This window comes from Ceratotherium simum, chromosome 3, assembly GCF_057802395.1.
Source record: "Ceratotherium simum simum isolate JZ-2026a chromosome 3, ASM5780239v1, whole genome shotgun sequence".
Lineage (NCBI taxonomy): Eukaryota > Metazoa > Chordata > Mammalia > Perissodactyla > Rhinocerotidae > Ceratotherium > Ceratotherium simum.
The window spans coordinates 32,810,526-32,832,496 of NC_141902.1; the positions used below are offsets into that span (position 1 = coordinate 32,810,526).

The following is a 21,971-nucleotide window of genomic DNA, read 5'->3' on the forward strand; positions in this document are numbered from 1 at the left end:
CAACTCAAACATTCAGAGCACCTGCTAAAATACAGATTCTTGGGCCCTAACCTTGAGTTGCTGATTCATTAGGTCTGGAGTGGCCCCAAGAAGAAACAGAAACTCTAGGCGATTCTAATACATTATGAGATTTTGGGGAAGGAAATACATGTAACCTCTTTGATGGATATGGGAAATCTTTATCTTATAGGTATTAATGCCCTTACATCAAGAAAGACAGAAACAGAAAAGACACATAGGAAAAAAAAGGGAACATCACTTGAGCATCTGATACTATGATAGAAGAAACTATTTCCTCCCCAATTTGGACACTTGCTTAAGGGCACTTACGGTTAATTCTAGCGTATTCTGTCCTTTTCTTTGGATATGAAGTATGTCTTGTGTATTCTATACAAAATTCTTTTAATGTAGGTTTGATTACAGATACACTCAGTTAATGAGAAAAATATCAAAGGAATGGTTATTCGCCCTTCTGATGGAACAAATGAAACTGAAGTTGTTTATACACATAGAATATTTTTTACTATATCCAAGAAGACAAACATTGGAATTAGTTAACAAAAATAGGACTGAACATTAATTAGTACCTTTAAAAGGGCAGAAGCAAATATAAAATACAAAAAGTAACTTTAGTTAGACTTTATGAATGAAATGTCCTCCCTAAGAAAGGCTCCAGTTTGGCTACTTGGTCTCCTCCACGGTAGATGTGGCATCTTGAGGGGTGTTAGCCTCTGTGGGTGCAGCCTCAGGTCCCGCTACAGTAGCAGTGGTCTCAGATAGAGCAGAGATGGTTTCTGGATTGGAACCAGCTCCTGTCTGATTGGGGGTGGTCTCAGTCTGACTGGGGGCGGTCTCAGTCTGCGAGGCCGAGGTTTCTTGACTAGAGCTGGCATCTGTTAGACTGGGTACGTCAGCTTGAAGAGGCATGGCCTCTTCTTCTGCTTCCAATTCTGTTTCCTGACTTTGAACTTCCTCACCTTCTTCTACCATAGCAGGTGGTAGCTGTAATAGAGTCTAATGAAAAAAAGAAAATTATTGGTATGAACTCAACTGAAAAAACACTGGTTTACAAAGCCAAGCTCTCACATTAACATTATCTTCCAAATAGATACTATTCACCCTAGAGTTATTCAAAACACTGCTGGCCAGTTTATATTACAGACAAAAAAGCTCTGATGACAATGGCCTAGGTTTTGCTGACTTGCAAGGAATATGCCTACACAGTTATCACAAAATAATGCTCAAAGTAATATACTAAATCTTCAGAGAGGAAAACAATATGAATACCTATCAGATTTTTTAGTAAAGGAATTTGCTGTAACACTTAGGAAAAACAGTGGCTGATTAGGATGGATCGACACACCAACTCAAGAAAGTGCCAGCTTCAATCAAGGAGCCCTATGCGGGGTGGAGCGGAACCACGCCTTGAGACAAAGCCACGGCAGGGAGGGAGCCGCAGGTAGAGGCTTCTGTCCCACCCAACCAGAACACTGGGGCAGTTTGACATGCTGAGCCTTCCCTTTACCCCATGGCAGTCGGAGCTAAGGCTTGACTTCTCTCCCCAGGGACTCTGTTTCTCTTGTTGGAAACTGAAAAATTTTAAAAGTACCATTTATAATAATATCAAAAAATATTAAATAATTAGCAATGAAACTAACAACATATGTGTAAGGTCTGTATGCTGAAAACTGCCAAACACTGATGAGAGAATTCAAAGACCTAAATAAATGGAAAGAGAGAGATATTCATGGAAGTCTCCACAATGTTAAGATGTTAATCTCCCCAAATTGATCCTAAGCAATCCTACTCCTCAAAATATCCTAATTAAAATCCGAGCATGCTTTTTTAGGGGTAGAAATCGACAAGCTGATTCTAAAATGTATATAGAAAAGCAAGGAACTAGAATAGCCAAAATAATTTTGAAAGAGAACAAAACTAAAGGACTTGCATTATCTAACTTCAAGATTTACTATAAAGCAACTCTAATAAAGGTACTGTGGTAATGGCAAAAGGCAGATACACAGATCAACAGAAGAGAACAGAAAGCCCAGAAACAGACACTCACGTATGTGGCCAACTGATTTTTGACTAAGACGACAAGGCAACTGAACAGAGGAAAAAATAGTCTACTCAGGAAATGGTGCTGAAACAATCAGATATCCACACGCAAATAAACAGAACTCAAGCCTACACTGCACTATATAAAAAAATTAACTCAAAATGTATCATACCTCTAACTGCAAACCTAAAACTATAAAACTTCTGGAAGAAAATATCCGAAAAAATCTGTAACTTTGGGTTAGACTGTTCTTTTAGGACATAAAAAGCATGAATCATAAAAGAACAACTTGATACACTGAAATTCATCAAAATTTAAAACTTCTGTTCTTTGAGACACTTAAAAATGAAAAAACAAGTCAAAGATTAGGAGAAAATATTCATAAAACACATATCTGATAAGAGAATCATAGTCAGAATAAATTTTAAAACTCTCAAACCTCAATAATAATAAAACAAACAACCCAATTTAAAAAATGAGCAAGAGACCTGAATAGACATATCTTCAAAGAAGATATACACATGGCAAACAACCACATGAAAAGATGCTCAATATCATTAGTCATTAGGGAAATGCAAATTAAAACCACTATATATCTACCGGAATGGATAAAATAAAAAAGACCAACTATAACGAGTGTGGGTGAGGATATAAAGCAACTACAGCTCTCATACATTGCTGGTGGGAATAAAAATGTACAACCACTTTGTAAAACAGGTTGACAGTTTCCTAAAAACTTGAACACACACTTTCTATATCATCCAGCCATTCTGCTCCTAGAAATGTACTCAAAACCAAGTACAAAGACTTGTACAAGAATGTTCACAGCAGGTTTATTTGTAATAGCCAAAATTGGAAATAACCCCAAATGTCCATCAAGATGTAAATGGGTAAACTTGGTACATCCATACAATGGAATACTATTCAGTAATAAAAGGAAAGAACTACTGATCAGGCAAAAACATGAATGAATCTTGAAATAATTATACTGTATAATAGCTAAAAAAAACAAGAGTACATGCTGTATAAGTCTATTTACATAAATGTCTAGAAAATGGAGACTAATCTAGAGTGACAGAAAGCAGATGCCTCGTTGCCTGGAGAAGGTGGGAAAGGGATTGGTGAAGGATCAGAGGGATTACCAAGGGCCATGAGGACACTTTTAGGGATAATGGCTATGTTCATTACCTTGATTGTGGTGATGGCTTCACAGGCACATACATTTGTCAGAACATAGCACACTGTATACTTTAAATATGTGGAATTTATTATATGCCAAATTATACCTACATAAAGATGTAAAAGTATGGATGTCACATGAATAATAACAACCTACTTTCGTTTAGCTGGTTTCCCACAAGGAATCAAGTACTTTAAAGATTTATTCTGCAACAAAGAAGATGCTTTCTATAGCAAGAAAAGTAAGAGTCAGTTTTGAGAAAACTCACCTGATGATAATGATGTGTAGTCTGTATCAAGTGCATGTACATGTTGTACACAAAGTTTGCCATCTGAGGCATATTCTTTATTATCTGTACTTCATGAGATGGTCTCTCTCCATTCTAGAAAAAGGCAAAAAGAAAGTTTAGAGTGAAAAACACTAAAAGCTAACATTCCAATAGAAACCCATGTCTCCATCTTATGTATAAGCACTATTAGGGTTTGGAGAGCATAAACAGGTAAGTGTGAACATGAATGAGAACATAAACATGAATTCCACTAAGGAATTCATGAAGAGGAGTGATTCACTTTAAATTTAAAAAATGTAGAGACTAGAAGAGAGCTAAGAGTCACTAGCTGTTAATACAATTTCCGGCTGGTAAGTAAAATATGAGTTTTGGTCTACTAGCTAACGTGGAATAATAAGAAATAAGCAATTATTTGACTCGAGAGAAAAATCAACATGGTTAAAGTAGTGGTCTCTAATACTGTGTATGCTCCAAAGGCAATTCTCAAGATCATTCAAAAAGAAAATATTAAAACAATTCTTCCTATTTACGTTTTCCTAAAAAAGAAGTTAACATTTCACAATAAGAAGTTAACAACATATGGACTGTTAGTCATGAGGGTAAATATTCAACAGGTTCTTTTACTAATAAAGTGTATGGTCAAAAATGTTGGTAAATAGTAACCTAAAGTGTGAACTTTGTGGTATCTATCAGAACCATCTGGGGGAAAAGAGTTAAATCGCAGAGACCTGGGCTCTAGCATCCAGAGATTTAGAGTCAGGAGGTCTGAGACAGGATGAGGTGATGCTAATGGAGTAGTTTCTGACAACTTCTGAGAAACACTGCTCTATCAGTGTAGGTAAACTCAGAAAGCAAATGAAGAAAATACAAAATTTGCACTTCTTCCTCAACCATCCTAGAATAAAGTTAACAACTTTCCTATTTATAGTCAATTATAAAATGTTTATAAAGTTTCACCCTTTCTTACTGTAGGAGCAATTCAGAAAACCATAAAGGTAAGAAACTTATATGAAGAAGAAGGATTTTACCTTAATGTGACAAATTATTTAAAGTACATAAAGTTAGAAATATTTAGTACGTTAAATAGCATTCCTCAGAATTAAGCAGAATGGTAGTATTGCATGTACAGGTGTTCTTTTGAGAATGGTCATTCTCTGCAACGGTCACAACTTCTGTGGGCAAAGACTGCCATGCCGTTTGACAACTATGAAATACTGCCTTCAAAACATAGAAGGTTTTTGTTTTGTTTTCGTTTGCTTATTTTCTGGTGGCTTTGCTGGGAGTTGCCTCTTCTGAGATGCAGTACTAGCTGCTCAGCCCTCACTGCCCCCTACATTATCTCTTGAGCAGAGGATGGAGAGATGCTCTGAGCCCCCCAGGGCTTGAATCCACGGTGTTGGCGTGTTTGCGTAAGGTACGGGTTTCTAAGCCTTCTGTTCATTGGTATTGCCTGACCTGCTCGCCAGGTTTTTCCAGGTGTGTCCCTGCAGCCCTGGGATAGGAAGCACCTGGGGACTGTTAAACCTGAGGCCATCTAGGCCCTGCCCCAGACAGGAATCTCCCTGTTTAATAATCAGCCCACAAAAGACCAAGAACCTCAGGGCTATAGGATTGTGTCCAGACTTTAGAGCCTGACACTCAAAGCTACACGATCCCACCCCATCATATTTCTCCATCCTTTTCTTCCTATTCCTCCACAGCAGCATTTCTTTAAAAAAAAATGCAGTTATAAAAAAAAAGTACTAAGCATTATTATAAAACAAATACACAGAATTTATTCTTGGCTTTTCTAAAAAACATTTAAAACAGTTTTACTGAAAATCCAATGGACCTCCAAGGCATTTCATTAAATGAAAAAAGCAAAGTCTCCCCCAAAGTCTATAGTATGCTAACCTTCATGTAAAAAAGAAAACAATATAAGAGAATAAACAAGTATCTGCTCCTGTGTGCAAACGGAATATATGAAGGATGAATTGGAAACTAAAGTGATAGGTTACCTATGGGGGGGGAGGGAAAGGGGAAAAGAAGGAGATAGGACAAGGGGAGCAGAGATGAGGAGGAGTGGCACTTCTCTGAGTATGTCTTTTGTTAGGCGTATGTGCTGCCCCTCCTACATCCCCCAGAATGTAAGCTTCTTAAGGGTTCTCCAAGAGCTAAACCCTTTATTGCTGTTATCAAGTAATTAGCTAAGTTCTCCTTACAAAACTGAAGAGAGGCAGTATAGTACAATGATTATTAACATGGACTTGGGAGTCAGCCTGCCTGGGTTTTCAAATCTTGGATTCTCCATCTATTAGAAGCGTGGCCAAACTACTTAACTTCTCTAATCCTCAGTTTCCTCATATGTAAAATGGAGTTAGTAAGAAAACCTACTGAACAGGACTGTTACTGAGATGAAATGAGATAATGTGTGTAAAGAGCTAGGTGCCTGATACATGGTGAGTACTCAATAAATGTTGGCATATTTTTATATAATAGTTGGCACTATTTTTATAGAGAAAATCTAATTCAGTTCCCTAGTGTAAGGAGTACTCTAACCCAGTGACTGGATGATCTATGTGATGATGTTCCCAGCTAACGTGGCCATCTGTTAAGAGAATGCTGCTATACAATGAAGAAAGAAGTCCTACCTTTCTACTGGTTGGGAAAGGCTCTGTTGGAATTATATGCAAATGAAGTGGGCGGGCCGTGAGCTGGCTGAAAGCTGGAGTTAGTTCAAAACAGTTTTGGAAGAGGGATACTCTGGCGAAGATATAAAGTCCAAGTCTGGCTCTAGACATGGCCACCACTAAGCGACGGACATCCCTTTGGGAAACAAATAAAATTAATTAACATACATCAAGATTAATAACATTTAAACAGCTTTTTTTTTTTTTTTTTTTTTACATATTCCACTAAATATTCCTGTTAAGCTGCAGCAATAAAAAGTTAGGCTTCTTAAATGCTTAATAGAGTAAACATTAAGTTAATCAATGTTATGTGACTAGTAAACCAAGTAAAAAGTGAATGCTTTATTACTAACTTCAATGGTGTTTTTGGGGTTGGGGAGAGGGAAAATCACAAAATAACCAATGTGCTGATTAAAAAGGTCTAACTAAGTAGTTACATCAGTATTATGGTACAGTTCAGTTGTCAGTCACCACAGCTGAGTCAATCTGAACCAACTCTTCCTCTACTTCTTCACCTATCAGGTTCCCAGGCTCTCTCAAGGTCAAATTTTACTTCTAGATAATTCTTACCACACTGTTTTATACTTATTTATAATAATAATTACAAATACACACAGAAACATAGCATGATGATATAACATAATATAACATAATAATACCACAGCTTATTCATGTATTTATTCTAGTATCTAGGTTCAATGCCTGGCCTATAATAAGTACTCAATGTTCACATAAACAGTAATAAAAATGGCTAAAATGAATGATACAACTATACATGTAGCTCACTATCTGATGAATTGTGTCAGTTTTCTTTATCTTTTAAAAAGAATATACTTTTTTAAAACTTTATCTGAATCAAATAATTTGTAAAAGAAGGGCTATATATTAAATCTAATTTCACCTCACTATTAGTGAGGATGTGTTTTAGTGAGAAAAGATAATTTTGGTTTCAAATACAGAGGACAGTTTGTTTTCTTGAGATACTCTTAGATGCTCTTTAAATTTGTGAGTATTCTACAAAAATTTGAATAATAATAAAGTCTGATAAAATCAGCCCTAAGCCCTGAAAGAAATGTTACAAAGATCATATAATGACCAGACAGAGAACCAGGAATTAAGAGTATTTATCAAATGGCTTTTCTTTGTCTCCGCATAATGCAAGATATTTGCAGAATATCTCTAAGTCAGCCTAATTGTCTATGGTGTTTTATGACCTTGATAGGTACCTAGTTACCTGTTTCAGGAGGTACTGTGCAACATCAGTACATATCATTCATGTTCGTGTGTGTGTGTGTGTGTGTGTGGGGTAGATCTCCTCCTCCAAAAAACGAAGATATATTCATTTAGGTAAAAGGAGAAAACATACCCCTTTGCAGTAGCTTTTTGAGGAATTTCTACATTTGTAACACTGGATTCATGAAGGAAATATTATCTTCTAGGTTACTTCAAGCCAAATTGTTTTTTATTTTCTCCACATTTCCTCAGAACCCAAGGGGTCATGCTATAGGTGGGTGGTTCCAACGCTGGTAATTGGATGTACAATGCTAGAAATACTTACCATGAGTTCTCACACAAATATTATAAAGGAAATTATTGTTAAAACAATGTTGTCAGGGAAAAAAGGGGTTGGTGGTGGAAAGAGGCGATCTAAACTGTGGTTTTCATGGTAATCACTGTATTATGATGTTCACTTCTCCCCTTCAAATCCAGAAGGTTCTATCTCTAGGCAGAACACAGATACAGTGCTACTGCAGTGACACTGAACCGGTTCCTCTGAGGAAACTTTTCCCAGTCCTCAGTGCTACAGTGCAGTGAGGTCACTTTCCAAGCCTGATCTCCACTGTACATGAGGAGAGTTGGACTAAAATCTTCTGCAGACTCAAATGTCGGTATCTTCCAAGGATATGTTTAATGTCTCCCCCACTGGACTCTATGCAACAAGAGGGTGGAGATATGAATGTTAGATTTACTACTATATGTCAAGAACCCAGCACACTGCCAAATAATAGATAGATCTGAAAATATTTGTTAAGTGAACCACCAAACACTATAAACATAACAAACTACAAACTACCAGTCAAAAAAGTAAAGGGTGGCAGCATGAATAGACAAGGTTCCTTGGAGCTGTGTCTTGAACCCAGGGCAAAGGGTATTACCACCTTCTTTCACAGTCCCCAGAAGATGGCTAGACAGAAACAGCATTGTTAAACAACAAGCCATCACTCTGATAGAACCTCTATGAGGAAACAACACAGCAAAGTTACAGTTTCACTGCTTCACTCTGAACAAGTCACAAGCGTTTCTACTGGTACCCGGACTATTCAAATCAGGTGGCAACAAGAACAATGAATATTGGAAAAGGGACTAGAAATGTCTCACTACTCTGGCTTCCAAACAGCTCCACAGTGTCCCAAAACAGGTCTCTGGAACTAAAGCTGAATAGTCTGCCTCCTACACAATCACCTGATTAGTCTACCCTGAATGAAAAAAGATGTGGGTAAAAGAAATATGGCAGGCACTTGGAAAACAGTTTAGCAGTTCCTTAAAGGGTTAAACATAGAGTTACCATATGACCCACCAATTCCACTCCTAGGTCTACACCCAAGAGAAAGGAAAATATATGTCCACACAAAAACTTGTGCATGAATGTTCATAGCAGCATTATTCATAATATGAAATAAATATTATTCAGCAACAAAAAGGAATGAAGTACTGATAACATGCTACAACGTGGATGAACCTTGAACACATTATGCCAAGCAACTCCATTTATACAAGTCTAGAATATGCAAATCTACAAAGACAGAAAGTAGAACAGTGTTGCCAAGGTCTGTGGGGAGAGGTGGGGGAGTGACTGCTGGTAAGTAGAGTTTCCTGTTGGGGTGATGAAAATGTTCTAAAATTGTGAAGATAGCTGCATAACTCTGTGAATATACTAAAAATCATTGCATTGTATACTTAAAGTATGTGAATTGTCTAGTATGAGAATCATATCTCAATAAAGCTGTTATTAAAAAGGGAAATATGGAAAGAAGTAGGTTTCCTTGGTCTCTTGAAACTTGAAAAACAAAATAATTTCCTGCTTAGAAAAGGAAAGATATGAAAGATTATCTCTACAAACCAAAATATTCTATCAAGAGTTTGATAAAATTCTAGCTAAGATGCCTAAGACATCTGGGTAATTGGTAGCATAAATAATAGTTCAACTGACATTTCCCCTGTATGCTTTAACAACACCAGCACCGTCACCAGCATCCCCTCCCCACAAAGAAGCTGGACTTTCAAAAGCAAATTTTAGCAAATACAAAGATTGATTTATTTGGATAAAGGTTATTTTTGCTTAGAAAATTTTGGTATGTAAGACAACAACAAGAACAAAGGTTCTTCTTTAACTCTTCATTTATAAGCATTTTATCATCACCATCTTTTTCTTTAAGTTTCCATAAAAGTCAGACAAAGAATAGCACAGAACTAAACTCATGGGAATCTGAAAAAGACAAAGCACTACAGAGTAACCAAAAAGGTCTGGAGAGGAGGAAGCAGTATGCATGTATTCATACTGTGAGTTTTTGAGAGATTTTGATTATGTAAATCATAATGATGCCCCATTCGGACAGCAACTATAAATCTCAATGTGGAAAAAGAACTGCTTTTTAGAAAAGTTAGTCTCTGAATACATGCTTGACACAAATAAATACACAAAAATAAACTATTTTAGAACGCTATAGTCTTCAAACAATTTTTTGAAACATTACGTCTTTGCTTACTCTTACATAAAAGTTATCAGTCTAATGGAACCTGATCACTGGGCTAAGCTCCAAATAGATCTTGACTTAATGACAACATTATAAGAGCTCTGAGAATTTTCTTTTTATAGCCACCAAATAAAATAATAAAATGAACTCTCCCTATAGCTTTGCTAAGTGAGTCATATGAGTTGAAGGTTTATGTAAAACTAAACGGCTGCTTTGTAATAAGAAGATATTATTCTCATAAATCTCTAGCATATAAATACATCACAATAAATGATAAAAATAGGTTATTGTTTGTTTTGACAATTCTTAATCCTGGGAGAACAAATGGTTCCTTTATCCTCTAACACTGAAGCTGAAAGACTGTGTGGGAAAAAGTCAGAAATCCTATGCAGTAAAAAATTCATCCTGAAGATACTTTTTACCACTTTACTTCCTTTAATCTCTGACTTTAAGTTTCCAACAGATATAGGATAAATATATTAAGATTTTATGATAAAATGCTATCTCTGAATGTTACTAAAGAGTACAAAAGTCAAAATTACCAAAACATTTAAGATTCAAAAAATTTAGAAGCAATGGTTAACTATACACAGAATCTGATACTGTTACATTCCAACAAAAAGCACCAAAAGTTGCCATAACAATTAATTATACTCTAAACTTAAAAAATTTAAAACTACTTAGCCACAAACGTAGAGATAATTCAGTAATACTATGAATGTTTTTCCTTACATACCTCAGATGGCCCACAGCCCTGGTTCGTACTAGAGAAAGAAGAATATAATCATTCTGTTGACCCTGAAATCTGTCAACAGTTGTCACCTAGGAATAAAAATGGGAAATATGGTAGATTTTCAAAAGCACAATAATAAGACTCTAGAGAGATCATTTAAATAATGTGCTAGAAATAAAAATCTTACCCTTAAAATAATCAATCCTAAAAGAAACATGACTACATACTTGGAATTGAAAGAACAAGTTAATGAACACTATGAAATAAACCACGGTACCCAGATCAGGCTATGTCCCTGTGTTATTCACACTGATAGTACTCATATTTACCTCTGCTGATAACCAAATAACTATCTGTGGAATTAATAGTCTTCCCCTACGAGACTACTCAACTCCACGAAAGCAGGACTGTGTTTAGCTTACTACCTGCTATCCCAGTTTGACGCCCAGTAATATAACTTAGGATGTTCACTTACTGTTTAACATAGTCCTAGTCCTCATCAATAGCATTCCTCTATCAAAAAATAAACAAGGAATCTTCATAGTACTTTTTGTTCAGTGAAAATAGATGCATAAATAAGGAAGTTCAGGAAGGTCTTAGTCTAATAACAGCACTCAGGCATTTATCATTAATTCAACAAAAAGTTTAAATGCTTATCCTGTACAAACTATAACTCATGGTCTCTACCTTTAGGAAGTTGACAAAACATTTCTTTTATATCAACTCCACAGAGGTATAATTTACATACAATATAAGGCACTCATTTTAAGCGTATAATTTTATAAATGTTGACAATATATATTCCCATATAACCACCACCACAATCAAAATTTCCATCACCTCAGGCCCCTTTGTCATCAAACCTATATCTCCCAGCCCTAGGCAACCACTAATCTGCTTTCTGTCACTACAGATTATTTTTTGCCAGTTCTAGAAGTCCATAAAAATGGAATCATAAAGTTTCAATTCTTTTTTGTCTGGCTTCTTTCACTCAGCATAATGATTTTTTTTTTTTTTTTTTTTTTTTATAAAGATTTTATTTATTTTTTATTTTTTGCCCCCAAAGCCCCAGTAGATAGTTGTATGTCACAGCTGCACATCCTTCTAGTTGCTGTATGTGGGACTCGGCCTCAGGATGGACAGAGAAGTGGTGCCTCGATGCGCACCCGGGATCCGAACCCGGGCCGCCAGCATCGCAGCGCGCGCACTTAACCACCAAGCCACAGGGCCGGCCCAGCATAATGATTTTGAGATTCATCCATGTGTTGTGTACAGAAGAAGTTCCTATCTTTTTACTGTTGAATAGTATTCCACTGAACAGATATATCACAATTTGTTTATCCATTCACCTGTTCATGGCATTTGGGTTGTCTCTAGTTTGGGGCTATTTTGAATAAAATTGCAATGAATATTCATGTATAAATATTTTTGTGTACATATGCTTTCACTGCTCTTGGATAAATATCTAGGAGTGAAACTGCTGAGCTGTATGGTAAATGTATGTTTAACTTTACAAGGAACTGGAAAACTGTTTTCCAAAGTTGCTGTACCACTTTATATATTCGCCAGCAATGGTCCAGTTCCAGAGTTCCCGTTGCTCCACATCTTGCCAACACTTGGTATACTGTCAATCTTTATAATTTTAGCCATTCTACTGGGGGTGTAGTGGTACCTCAATGTAGTTTTAATTTGCATTTCCCTGACAACTAATGATGGTATTTTTCATGTGCTTATTGACTATTCATATGTCTTCTTGTTGAAGCATCTGTTCAATTCATTTGCCAATTTTGTACTGGGTTGTCTTTATTAAACAATGACTTCTATAGTGCTTACATTCTAGATATCAAGTCCTTTGCTGTTATGTGTGGATGCTATATCTGGAAATTCTGTTGCCATCCTGACCATGTGGAGAGCTTGTCTGAGAACTGAGCTCACATACTGAGGATGGCAGAGCAGAAGGATGACATGAGCCTTGGTTCCTGAGGACATCCTTGAGTCACACTGTAACCCAACCCTGGAGCCACTCTCCTTTCATCTTCTCGTTACGAGAGAGAGTAACTTTCCTTATTCTTTGAGTTAAGTTTTTCTATTACTTATAAATAAAAGGATTCAGATACTGAGGTCCTTCTATTTCTAAACTTTCTATATTTCAAAGTTGTTAGTTTTTCATTTGCACTCTGTATATCCCTTACAGAGTGTTCTATAGCATCTATTCCTCACCGTATTCCTTCCAATTTTGTCTCCATTTCCATGACTTTGTTTTATTTTCTTCCAGTTCACATTTCATCTCTTCCTGAGTTCTTCAATTTCTCTGCTTTGTACTCTTCCCTCACAGAAATGGTTACTTTATTAAGTATTGTAAAATTCATAGCCAAATGTGTATTCAAAATTTTCATGTTTCAGGCCAACATGTTTTCTGGAGCATGTATCTTGTCAATTAGTATGTTTTGATGCTCTTTCCCTCATTTTTTCCTATATAAATTGAGCTTGTGCTAGTTTCCTTTTCCCCACTATTGCATCATTGAATGAGTGGGTTTTCTTAGATTAGCTACGTGCAAGAGATTAGGCTGGAGTGAGCAGGACTGTTTTCTAAAGGCTGGATGGTTTTCACCACAGAAGGTTCTCTTTTCCTCTGCTACTATAGAGACAGTCTATTTTTTGCAAATATAGCTCACCTGTAGGCTTCTTTGAACCAATCTGGGACCAGGAAGGCTTCTGCTCACCCCAGTTCCCAAATCCATTGTTCAATAATAGGGACGTGGCTCCTATACTTCCGAGTATGCCCCTCACCTTCAGCAAGTGTGTTTTTGCTGGCACTTTCAAGACTGGTCCCCTAAATTCTTCTTCCCACATTTTCTTCCTGATCTTAGCCACCTGATCTCTGTCAACTCATTAAAAATGGAGTTTATCTTCACCTCCTCCCATTTTCCTCTTACTTTTAGATGATTTCCAAGAAAAGGTGAAAAAGCTTTTATTCAGTTGTGTTCACAACCAAAGTCCTAATTTCATCATTACTAATATTATATTTATGTTTTGTTATTCTTTCTAATTTTTCAACTTTTTATTGATAAGATCAAGCATCTTCATTTTTATTTGATATTACTCCATCATATCACATAAAAAGTAAAAAAGTATAAAAAACATAATCCTAAGGTCTGAATGTACTTTACAATTTTCCTTTATCCTCAAGAAAAAACACTCCTCTACACATAGCCAATAAGAGGTGGCACAAATTATTCCTTTACAAAACAAAACAAAATAAAAAATGCTACAATTCCTATTTCTACTATAACAGTACATAAATAATGTAATTTTGTTATCCATAATTTTACCAACAAGGTTTTAGAAACATTTATTTCTGATTCCTATCAACAAAAATCTTCAACATGGTAGCTGAGACAGAAGTTCATAGCAAACTGGTAACACTGTCAGATAGGATTGCCATAGAATTATTTGTAGTTCCTTTTATTTCATTTTCTTAACATCTTAAAAAGAGATAGGAAAGAGACAAAGTAGAACAATATAAATAACCTATAATAAATATAAATCTTTCCATCTTGCCACCACCAAGAATAAGAGAACATATTATATTCATAAAATTACCTTATTTGGTCTTCCAATCAATGGGTTGCTCCCACATCGTCTGTTGATGATGTCACGAATAAGATGCTTTTGTCCATTATATGTTGTTAGAATACTGATCTTATCAGCAGGGTAACCAAGTAAACACATGTACATAAAAAGTGCCACTACATATTCTGCCTCTCCAAGATTCTGTAATGCAAACATAATCAGATTGTGCATTTATTTCTTTTTGTTTCAATTTTATAGAGAAAACAGCACAATTTGTTCATTTATCACACCTCAAGAAATGAAGAGGTAATAATAACTCGGACAAGTGAACACCTTTCATAAAACTGAGAAATAACCTTATCCTAGGTTATCACTGATAAATAAAAATAGAATAATTTCTGGTAATTATTTCCCTTTGACATTTGCAATACATTTGCAATATACAGAACAATCTTAAAATAAAAGCTATGTACTTAAAGGCTTAATATTTCTGGGACCACAACAGTCACAATATAGGTCAATAATATTCTACTACAGTGTACTACAACTATAGTTATGGAAAGAAATATTAACATAAAGGAGCAAGGCAACTATCTCAGAAGCCAGCAGAAAATCCAGTCTAATAGCATATACATCTAACAGTGCTGTAGCTAACTCCCAATTTTTACACAATGTGTTTTCTTCTTCCTCATACTTCTTAGTATTTTTTATGTGTTTTCTATTTGTACTCTTACCGATGGCTGCCACATTTACCAGACCACTTAAGGTGGGAAGAGGATGCGGCCTCAAATTGCTTAGTCTGGCGTACTGTGATGTTAAAGATTCTGTTTAAAGATTGGTAGGAAGGGGCTTAAAACCAATGCTTAACTTAACGTGAAAGTGAGAAAGCATACACGAGGTAATTCAGTCCAGTAGAGACTAAACTGAAAGTAATAAATGAGAGAAGAAAGTAAAATGAGAACATAAACACATCATGAAAATCAAAAGAGAAAGACAAGTAGCTGGATTTCATGTAAAGGCAATACGAAAATTACAGGAAGACCTTCAGAAAAATCATTTGTATTCTGGTGACACTTGGTGCCTCTCACACAGCTTGAGTTATCTCTTCATTTAAATTCTCTAGTTCTTTAGAACACAGGAGGGAAAAGAAGCCACATGACTGTGTAAATTTTTCCATTTTCTTTATCAATAGCAAACTACATTTATCAATAAGCCTCAGCTCTAATATAGATAAAATAACAAATCTTTTAGTGTATACGCTGCCAGATCTTTTTGTATAGATTATCTGTATATATTTCTTTTTGCATGTTTTGTTGTTTCTTTTTAAAAATAAAGTGGGACACTATAGATACACTTTGCAACTTGATTTTTCTCATTTAATATGGCATAAACATTTTCCCTATCATTCTTAGTGGCTACTCAATATTTCATTATATGGAATAGGTAATAATGTAATTAATCAATACTGATAAGTAATTGGGTTATTTCTCATTTCCAAAATAATTTGCAGTAAAATAAAAAGATGTGATCAACATTTTAGCAAACAAGTCTTTACAAATTTGTGCAATTTTTTTTTTTTAGGATAAATTCCTAGAAGTGAGAACATTGCTTTTAATTCATTCTGACAATTTGTCCACCAAATTACTTTCCTACTAGCATTGCATGAGTATCGAATTTCCCCAAAACGACCCAAACAGAGTATTATCATAGATGAAAATATGTTCCAGTGATTTATATTTGCTATAAATCTATCTCTCTTTTTGTGAATTGCATATTCTTGTCCTTATTGCATTTTTCTGTCGGGGCACTGATTTTTTTTGTTTCTTTGTTTGAGGAAGACTGGCCCTGAGCTAACATCTGTGCCCATCTTCCTCTACTTTATATGGGACGCCACCACTGGGACACCGCCACAGCATGGCTTGACAAGTGCGTTGGCACGCAGCCGGGATCCGAACCCCCGGGCGCCAGCCGAGTGCGTGCACTTAACCGCTACGCCACCAGGCCAGCCCCGGGGTACTGATTTTTTTAAAAAAGTGATTTATAAGAGTTCAGACACATTCAAACTTTAACTCACTATTTGTTAAATGTTGAAAATAATCACTATTTATTTAATCACTAATCACTCAAATCAATCACTATTTTTATGATTTTTGCTTTTGGTAATGAGCTTAAAAAGACCTTTCTCCAACATTATAAATTGATCAATGTTTTCTTCTTTCTATTACGCCTATAGTTTCTTTTCTTTGAAGTATATATCTTTAATCTATCTGAAACTGAATTTTTTGTGTTGTGTGTGAAGCGGGGATCTACCTTTCCTTTATTCAATGGCTAGCCAAATGGCTCCGTATCACTGATTTACGCAGTAATTCAGCCAGAAAAATGCAGAATAAACGTAGAGGTTTCACGTTATTTCTTACCTGATAAAAGTAAGGATTAGGTTCAGACTCTCCCACGCCCTGGAAATCTTCCACATTGATGAGCTGGAAGTCATAGAGCAAGCCAGCATTCGCGGTACTGAACTCTGGCAAGAGCTGCACATGCGGTAAGTTTCCCAGATTCTTGTATCGCCAGTTGTAGAGGTTGCACAGGCTTTCCCAAGACAAATCCCCCCAAACAGGAAATATTAGCAACGTAAAATCCCTTTTAATATACATAAGGGGGGTTCTAAGGAACTACGCTCTTCCTTTTAATTTTCATGTTACCCATTTTGTGTTCATCTTTTTAGCAATAACGCTTTTTCAACCTTTGCCTCCCTACTTCAAGTAACCAAACCAGAAGACTGACGCTATTAGAGAAATGATAGCTCCATTGTGTTCTCTGAGGTAAATGCTATCTGTACTCCTTAAATTTAAAAAATCAGGCAAGAGTCTGTAAATTGAGGAAAACTTTGAGGTAACTATAAGATGGGGCCTGGACACCTTATGAAATGAGTAAGGATTGGTGTGTTCTCCTCTTGTTCACCTTTTGCTTCACATTTCAAAATGACATTAACTGTATATCTTTCGGCGGCAAGAAGAAAGGGGAAGTGACAGTGAAAAGAAGCCCTTAGTTTTTAAGTCACTTAAGTTAATCTCAGTGAATAAAGTGAAGGCAATAAGCGTGCTTTCAGATACGTAGATGGCAAGTTCCCGGATAGCAGGGCATGCTACGAGTCTATACAGAAGATGTTATCAAATACTTGGGTCACGGAACTAACGTCCTTAAACAGGAGTAATTCTCCCCCTCGTCTCCTCTACCTTGCTCTGGCTCTCCCTTGGGCATCAAGATCCACAGTAGGAACTCCAACCCGGACAAAGCGAGTGAAGAGAGATTGCTCCATGTTTGAATACTTCTGAAAAGCCATGTTCTTAATGACTGGAGGTAACTGGTGATGATCACCAATCATAATCCATCGTTTCAGTCGGCTAAAACCATCCTGAGGATTCTAGAAATGACAGGTGAGGTAATGGCAAAATGCTGTAATTAATATATTACCCTGTTAGTCTCCAATTTATTGCACAAGATTCTTGCTATTCACAAAATGGCTTTATCAGCTTACTGATTCTCGATATTCACCAGCTCCACTGAGAGGAATCTGGTAAATTTATAGAATGACTTGTGAACCAAGTAAGGGTACCATCGCTCTTGGCTGATAGTGTGTGAGGGAGGATGGAGAGATTGAGAAGGCAAGCATGGAATTACCCTACTTTAACAGGTAGGGTAATCCAAAATGGTCTGGAAGGCTTAGGTCAGAATTAGGCAGAGCGCATAGAAAGAAACAGATGCCCAAGAAGGGAAATGGAAAGATGTCAAAGTAAAAACCTTGTATCACAATTATGCTGAGAGCCAGTCCTGAATCCCCCCAAAGCAGTAAAAATTATACCTTCTTTAATTTCCTATCCTACTACTTCAATTTCCTACTCTACATGTCTCCTTGTTCCTTGAAACATATCCTGATAAAATACATTCTAAGTCCCAAATAAACTGGCTTATAAAACAACTTTTGGAACCAAATGTATTTATAAATTGGAGCAGTCTCTATTCTCAAATTGGGAATTCCACTTTTTTTGTGTGTGTGAGGAAGATCTAACATCTGTTGCCAATCCTCCTCTTTTTGCTGAGGAAGATTAGCCCTGAGCTAACATCTGTGCCCATCTTCCTCTATTTTGTATGTGGGACGCCACCACACATGGCTTGATAAGTGGTCCGTAGGTCTGCAACCGGGATTCGAATCTGCCAACCCTGGGCCGCCGAAGTGCAGAGTGCAAACTTAACCACTACGCCCCCATGCCAGCCCCAACACTTTGTTTTTAATGCTTTGATAGTAAAGACTATCATACAATAAGAAAACATTCTTAAACATCATCATTTAGCTCAAAAAACTTAGGCAAAAAATAAAAGCAATGTACTCAGTGAACATCAAAAACAATTCTAGAAACAACTCTAACAAAAGAAATGAAAAAATAGCTCGTCTTCCCTCCAACTGCATAACAATGTAATTTTCTTGATTAAAATTACTAAGTCTTTTCAAAACTCAGAGATAAACTATGAATTTTTAAATAGCACTCTCGGAAACAATACAAACTACTAAATAACCAGCGAATAGACTAAAGGAAGTTTATAGGCTTAAAATAGAATACCAAACATAATGAAGTTAAGGAGAATATATAATTACAGCAATTAGCACCCCAAAACTGTGTAGCTTTCTGATGCTGCCCCCCAGAATTCTTAAAACTCTCCTTTCTTTGTCTCAGACCTCAAAATCTTACCTGTAGAAGAAGAGGTATAAAAGTTTCTATCTCCAGAATCTGAGCAGCCTCTTCCATTAAAATGTTGTCATACTGACAAAAGGGAGATAAAGAAAAGCTTGTCAAAAAGATAGCTTGAAAGTCAAACAATGACCATCATAACTGTAACAACCATCCAAAAAAATCCCAAATAATTTCAGAGAAAAATAACAACATATGAATTATTCAAACAGAAAGTTCATGATCTTATTTACCATTATGCTCCCGCTTCTCCAATTCCAGTCTTTAACCTCAGGGAAGCCCCCTAAATATACAACTCGACGTTGAGGAGATCTCGTGTATCATTTCTTGGATTGCAATATCAGTTTAGCTATTTTCAATTCAGTTCTTTAAGTTCTACATAAGCAAGACTTAATGTACGACTATATATGAGGTCATGTCTCATATATAATTGGTACTATTACCCTAGTTAGCATTTTGGGGTAATTTTTTTTTCCTTATGAATCCTACCCAACACTCAACAATCTCCTTCTGTTTCACCCGCGGCATTCAATCTGTCACCAAAGCATGTGAATTCTGCCTTCAAAACTCCCTCTTGAATCTATTCATTATTCTCCATTTCTACTACCACCACCACTCTAGTCCAAAGCACTGCTCTGACTATTGCCAGCAATCTCTTTACTAGTCCCTCTCCTTCCTGTCTTGCCTTCCCTAAACCACAGCTATGAGAGTCATCAGATATGTCACCTCCTGGTTTCAAACACCTCACTGACTTCCAACCATCTTAGGAGAAAAATCTCTTAACGTGGCTCCAAGAGATGTATTAATTAGGGCCTATATTCAGTCTGGCCCTTGCTTTCCTTTCCTACTTTATTTGTCACCTTTCTCCTTACTCACTAAGCTTCAACTACATTGACCTATTTCATTTTTTCAGAAATGGCAAAACTATTCCTGCCTCAGGCTCTCTGCACATGCTATTCTCTCTTCACTTTCTGTCTCCTTGGCTCTTTCTCATTCTTAAAGTATCAGCTCAAAACCCACTATATCCAGGCCTTCTCTGACCTCCCAATCTAAAGCACGCTTCACAGTGCTCTGTTCCTCTGTCTCACAGCACATCACAATTTGTAATTCTATCTGTGTACAGTCATACATGGCTTAACAATGTGGATACATTCTGAGAAATGTGTCATTAGGCAATTTTGTCATTGTGTGAACATCATAGCGTGTACTTACACAAACCTAGATGGTGTAGCCTACTACACACCTAGGCTATATGGTACTAATCTTATGGGACTACCATCATATATGTGGTCCATTGTTGACCAAACATTGTTCTGCGGCACATGAGTGTATTTACTTGTTTGATGCCTACATCCTCCCACGGTAACCACAAGCCCACTAGGACCAGTTCACTGACCCCCTCTTATCAACAGAGTAATTAAGAGTTGTTTTTCAGGAACTGAGAGTGATCCCTTATCTAGTTCTGGCCTGTTAAGACCACCAACCCATCAACTGGGTCTGCACAAATGCCTGATAGGTGACCCTTTTTTTTTTTTTTTTTTAAAGATTTTATTTATTTTATTTTTTCCCCCCAAAGCCCCAGTGGATAGTTGTATGTCGTAGCTGCATATCCTTCTAGTTGCTGTATGTGGGACTCGGCCCCAGGATGAACGGAGAAGCGGTGCCCCAATGCGCACCCGGGATCGAACCCGGGCCACCAGCATCGCAGCGCGCGCACTTAACCACCAAGCCACAGGGCCGGCCATAGGTGACCCTTTTGACGTCAAGGGGCAGAAAACTCCACCCTCAGATCATGCTAATGCCACCACTTTGTGAACACGCGTCCTATGAAGAGGCATGAAGCTTGACTACACTGGTGTAGATCATCAATTACCTCACTTCTCCTTACCTCCAATCATCTATCTCCACACTTCAGACTGCCTTCCCCTTTTATCCTGTAAATTTTGCCCCAAGCCCTTGATTGGGGAGACAGATTTGAGAGCTTTTGCCTCCTGTCTCCTTGCGGGTCAACCTCACAATAAAGCTTTTTCTTTTCTCAAAAGCTGACGCTGTAGTAATTGGCTTTTTACGAGCACTGGGCAAGAGAACCGCATCTTTGTGTGGTAACACCACTAACCCAGTTTCCAGTAATGTCAGGCACTGCACATTTGCAAAATAATGAAAATACAGGTCTTTCTCCAATATAAGGAAATTTCATTCTCTCTTTAACGATTACTTCTTTACTATCTGCCAAATTCTCTTCTAGATCTATTCTCTACATGTTTTATCTGTCCACTCCACTTCTAATTCTGATTGCTACTTAGGTTGATACCTTATTCCTTGTTTTATTGGTAAAATACTTTGAAAATCTCACTAAGTAAAAATTAGAGTTCCTTTGTTTTCTGTTTTTAAAGATTTTTCACCTTATTTTATTTTCTAGGGAGGTGGAAGATAGAGGGAGCATATTTACTCTTAATGCCTAATTAACTCTCCTCTTTTAAACTAATTGTTTATATATCTTGTAATTTCTGTGTTACTCATTTTTACCAAAATATGCTTGTGTCTGTGTATGTCCAAGACTGATAGCTGAGCTGGATTTCCAATGGATACGATGCAAGTTAAGGCTGAATTCTGAACTGTTTCTTATTGAAACCACCTGAAGGTTTAAGCATGTGGATGGGCATCTTCTCTAGCTCTATCTGATGCTGAATTTCCCTATCACAATGACTAATTAGGTCATCCTGGTGGGAGTTGAGAAGAAGGAGGAGTTCAAAGAGTCACATTTTCTCAGAAGTCCCTGCACAGACTTCAGGATAATAGACATGATACGCAAAACAGAGTGGGAGCAGCTCAAAGAAGACAGCTTGAAGAGCCTACTTTCTGAAAAACAACTCTGAAAATCTAATGCAATTTAACTTAAAAAATAGATCTATAGATTCTGCTTTTTAAAAAAGATTTTAATCACAAAGGAAAATTATGACATAAC

The 21,971-nt window shown here is 36.7% G+C and overlaps 1 protein-coding gene across 2 annotated transcripts in view; it reads right to left on the minus strand.

Moving 5' to 3' along the window:
* Positions 1–496: 496 nt before the first annotated feature.
* AQR (aquarius intron-binding spliceosomal factor) overlaps positions 497–21,971 on the minus strand; it is a 100,641-nt gene continuing 79,166 nt past the window's right edge. For both annotated transcript variants that reach the window (XM_087424745.1, XM_004421385.3), the window contains 8 exons: positions 19,007–19,078; positions 17,495–17,682; positions 16,676–16,847; positions 14,289–14,459; positions 10,689–10,774; positions 6,159–6,333; positions 3,508–3,621; positions 497–1,014 (listed from right to left, as the gene is read on the minus strand). In XM_087424745.1, the coding sequence (XP_087280871.1) occupies positions 682–1,014; positions 3,508–3,621; positions 6,159–6,333; positions 10,689–10,774; positions 14,289–14,459; positions 16,676–16,847; positions 17,495–17,682; positions 19,007–19,078 (1,311 nt within the window). In that variant the 3' untranslated portion in view covers positions 497–681. The remainder of the gene's footprint in view (positions 1,015–3,507; positions 3,622–6,158; positions 6,334–10,688; positions 10,775–14,288; positions 14,460–16,675; positions 16,848–17,494; positions 17,683–19,006; positions 19,079–21,971) is intronic.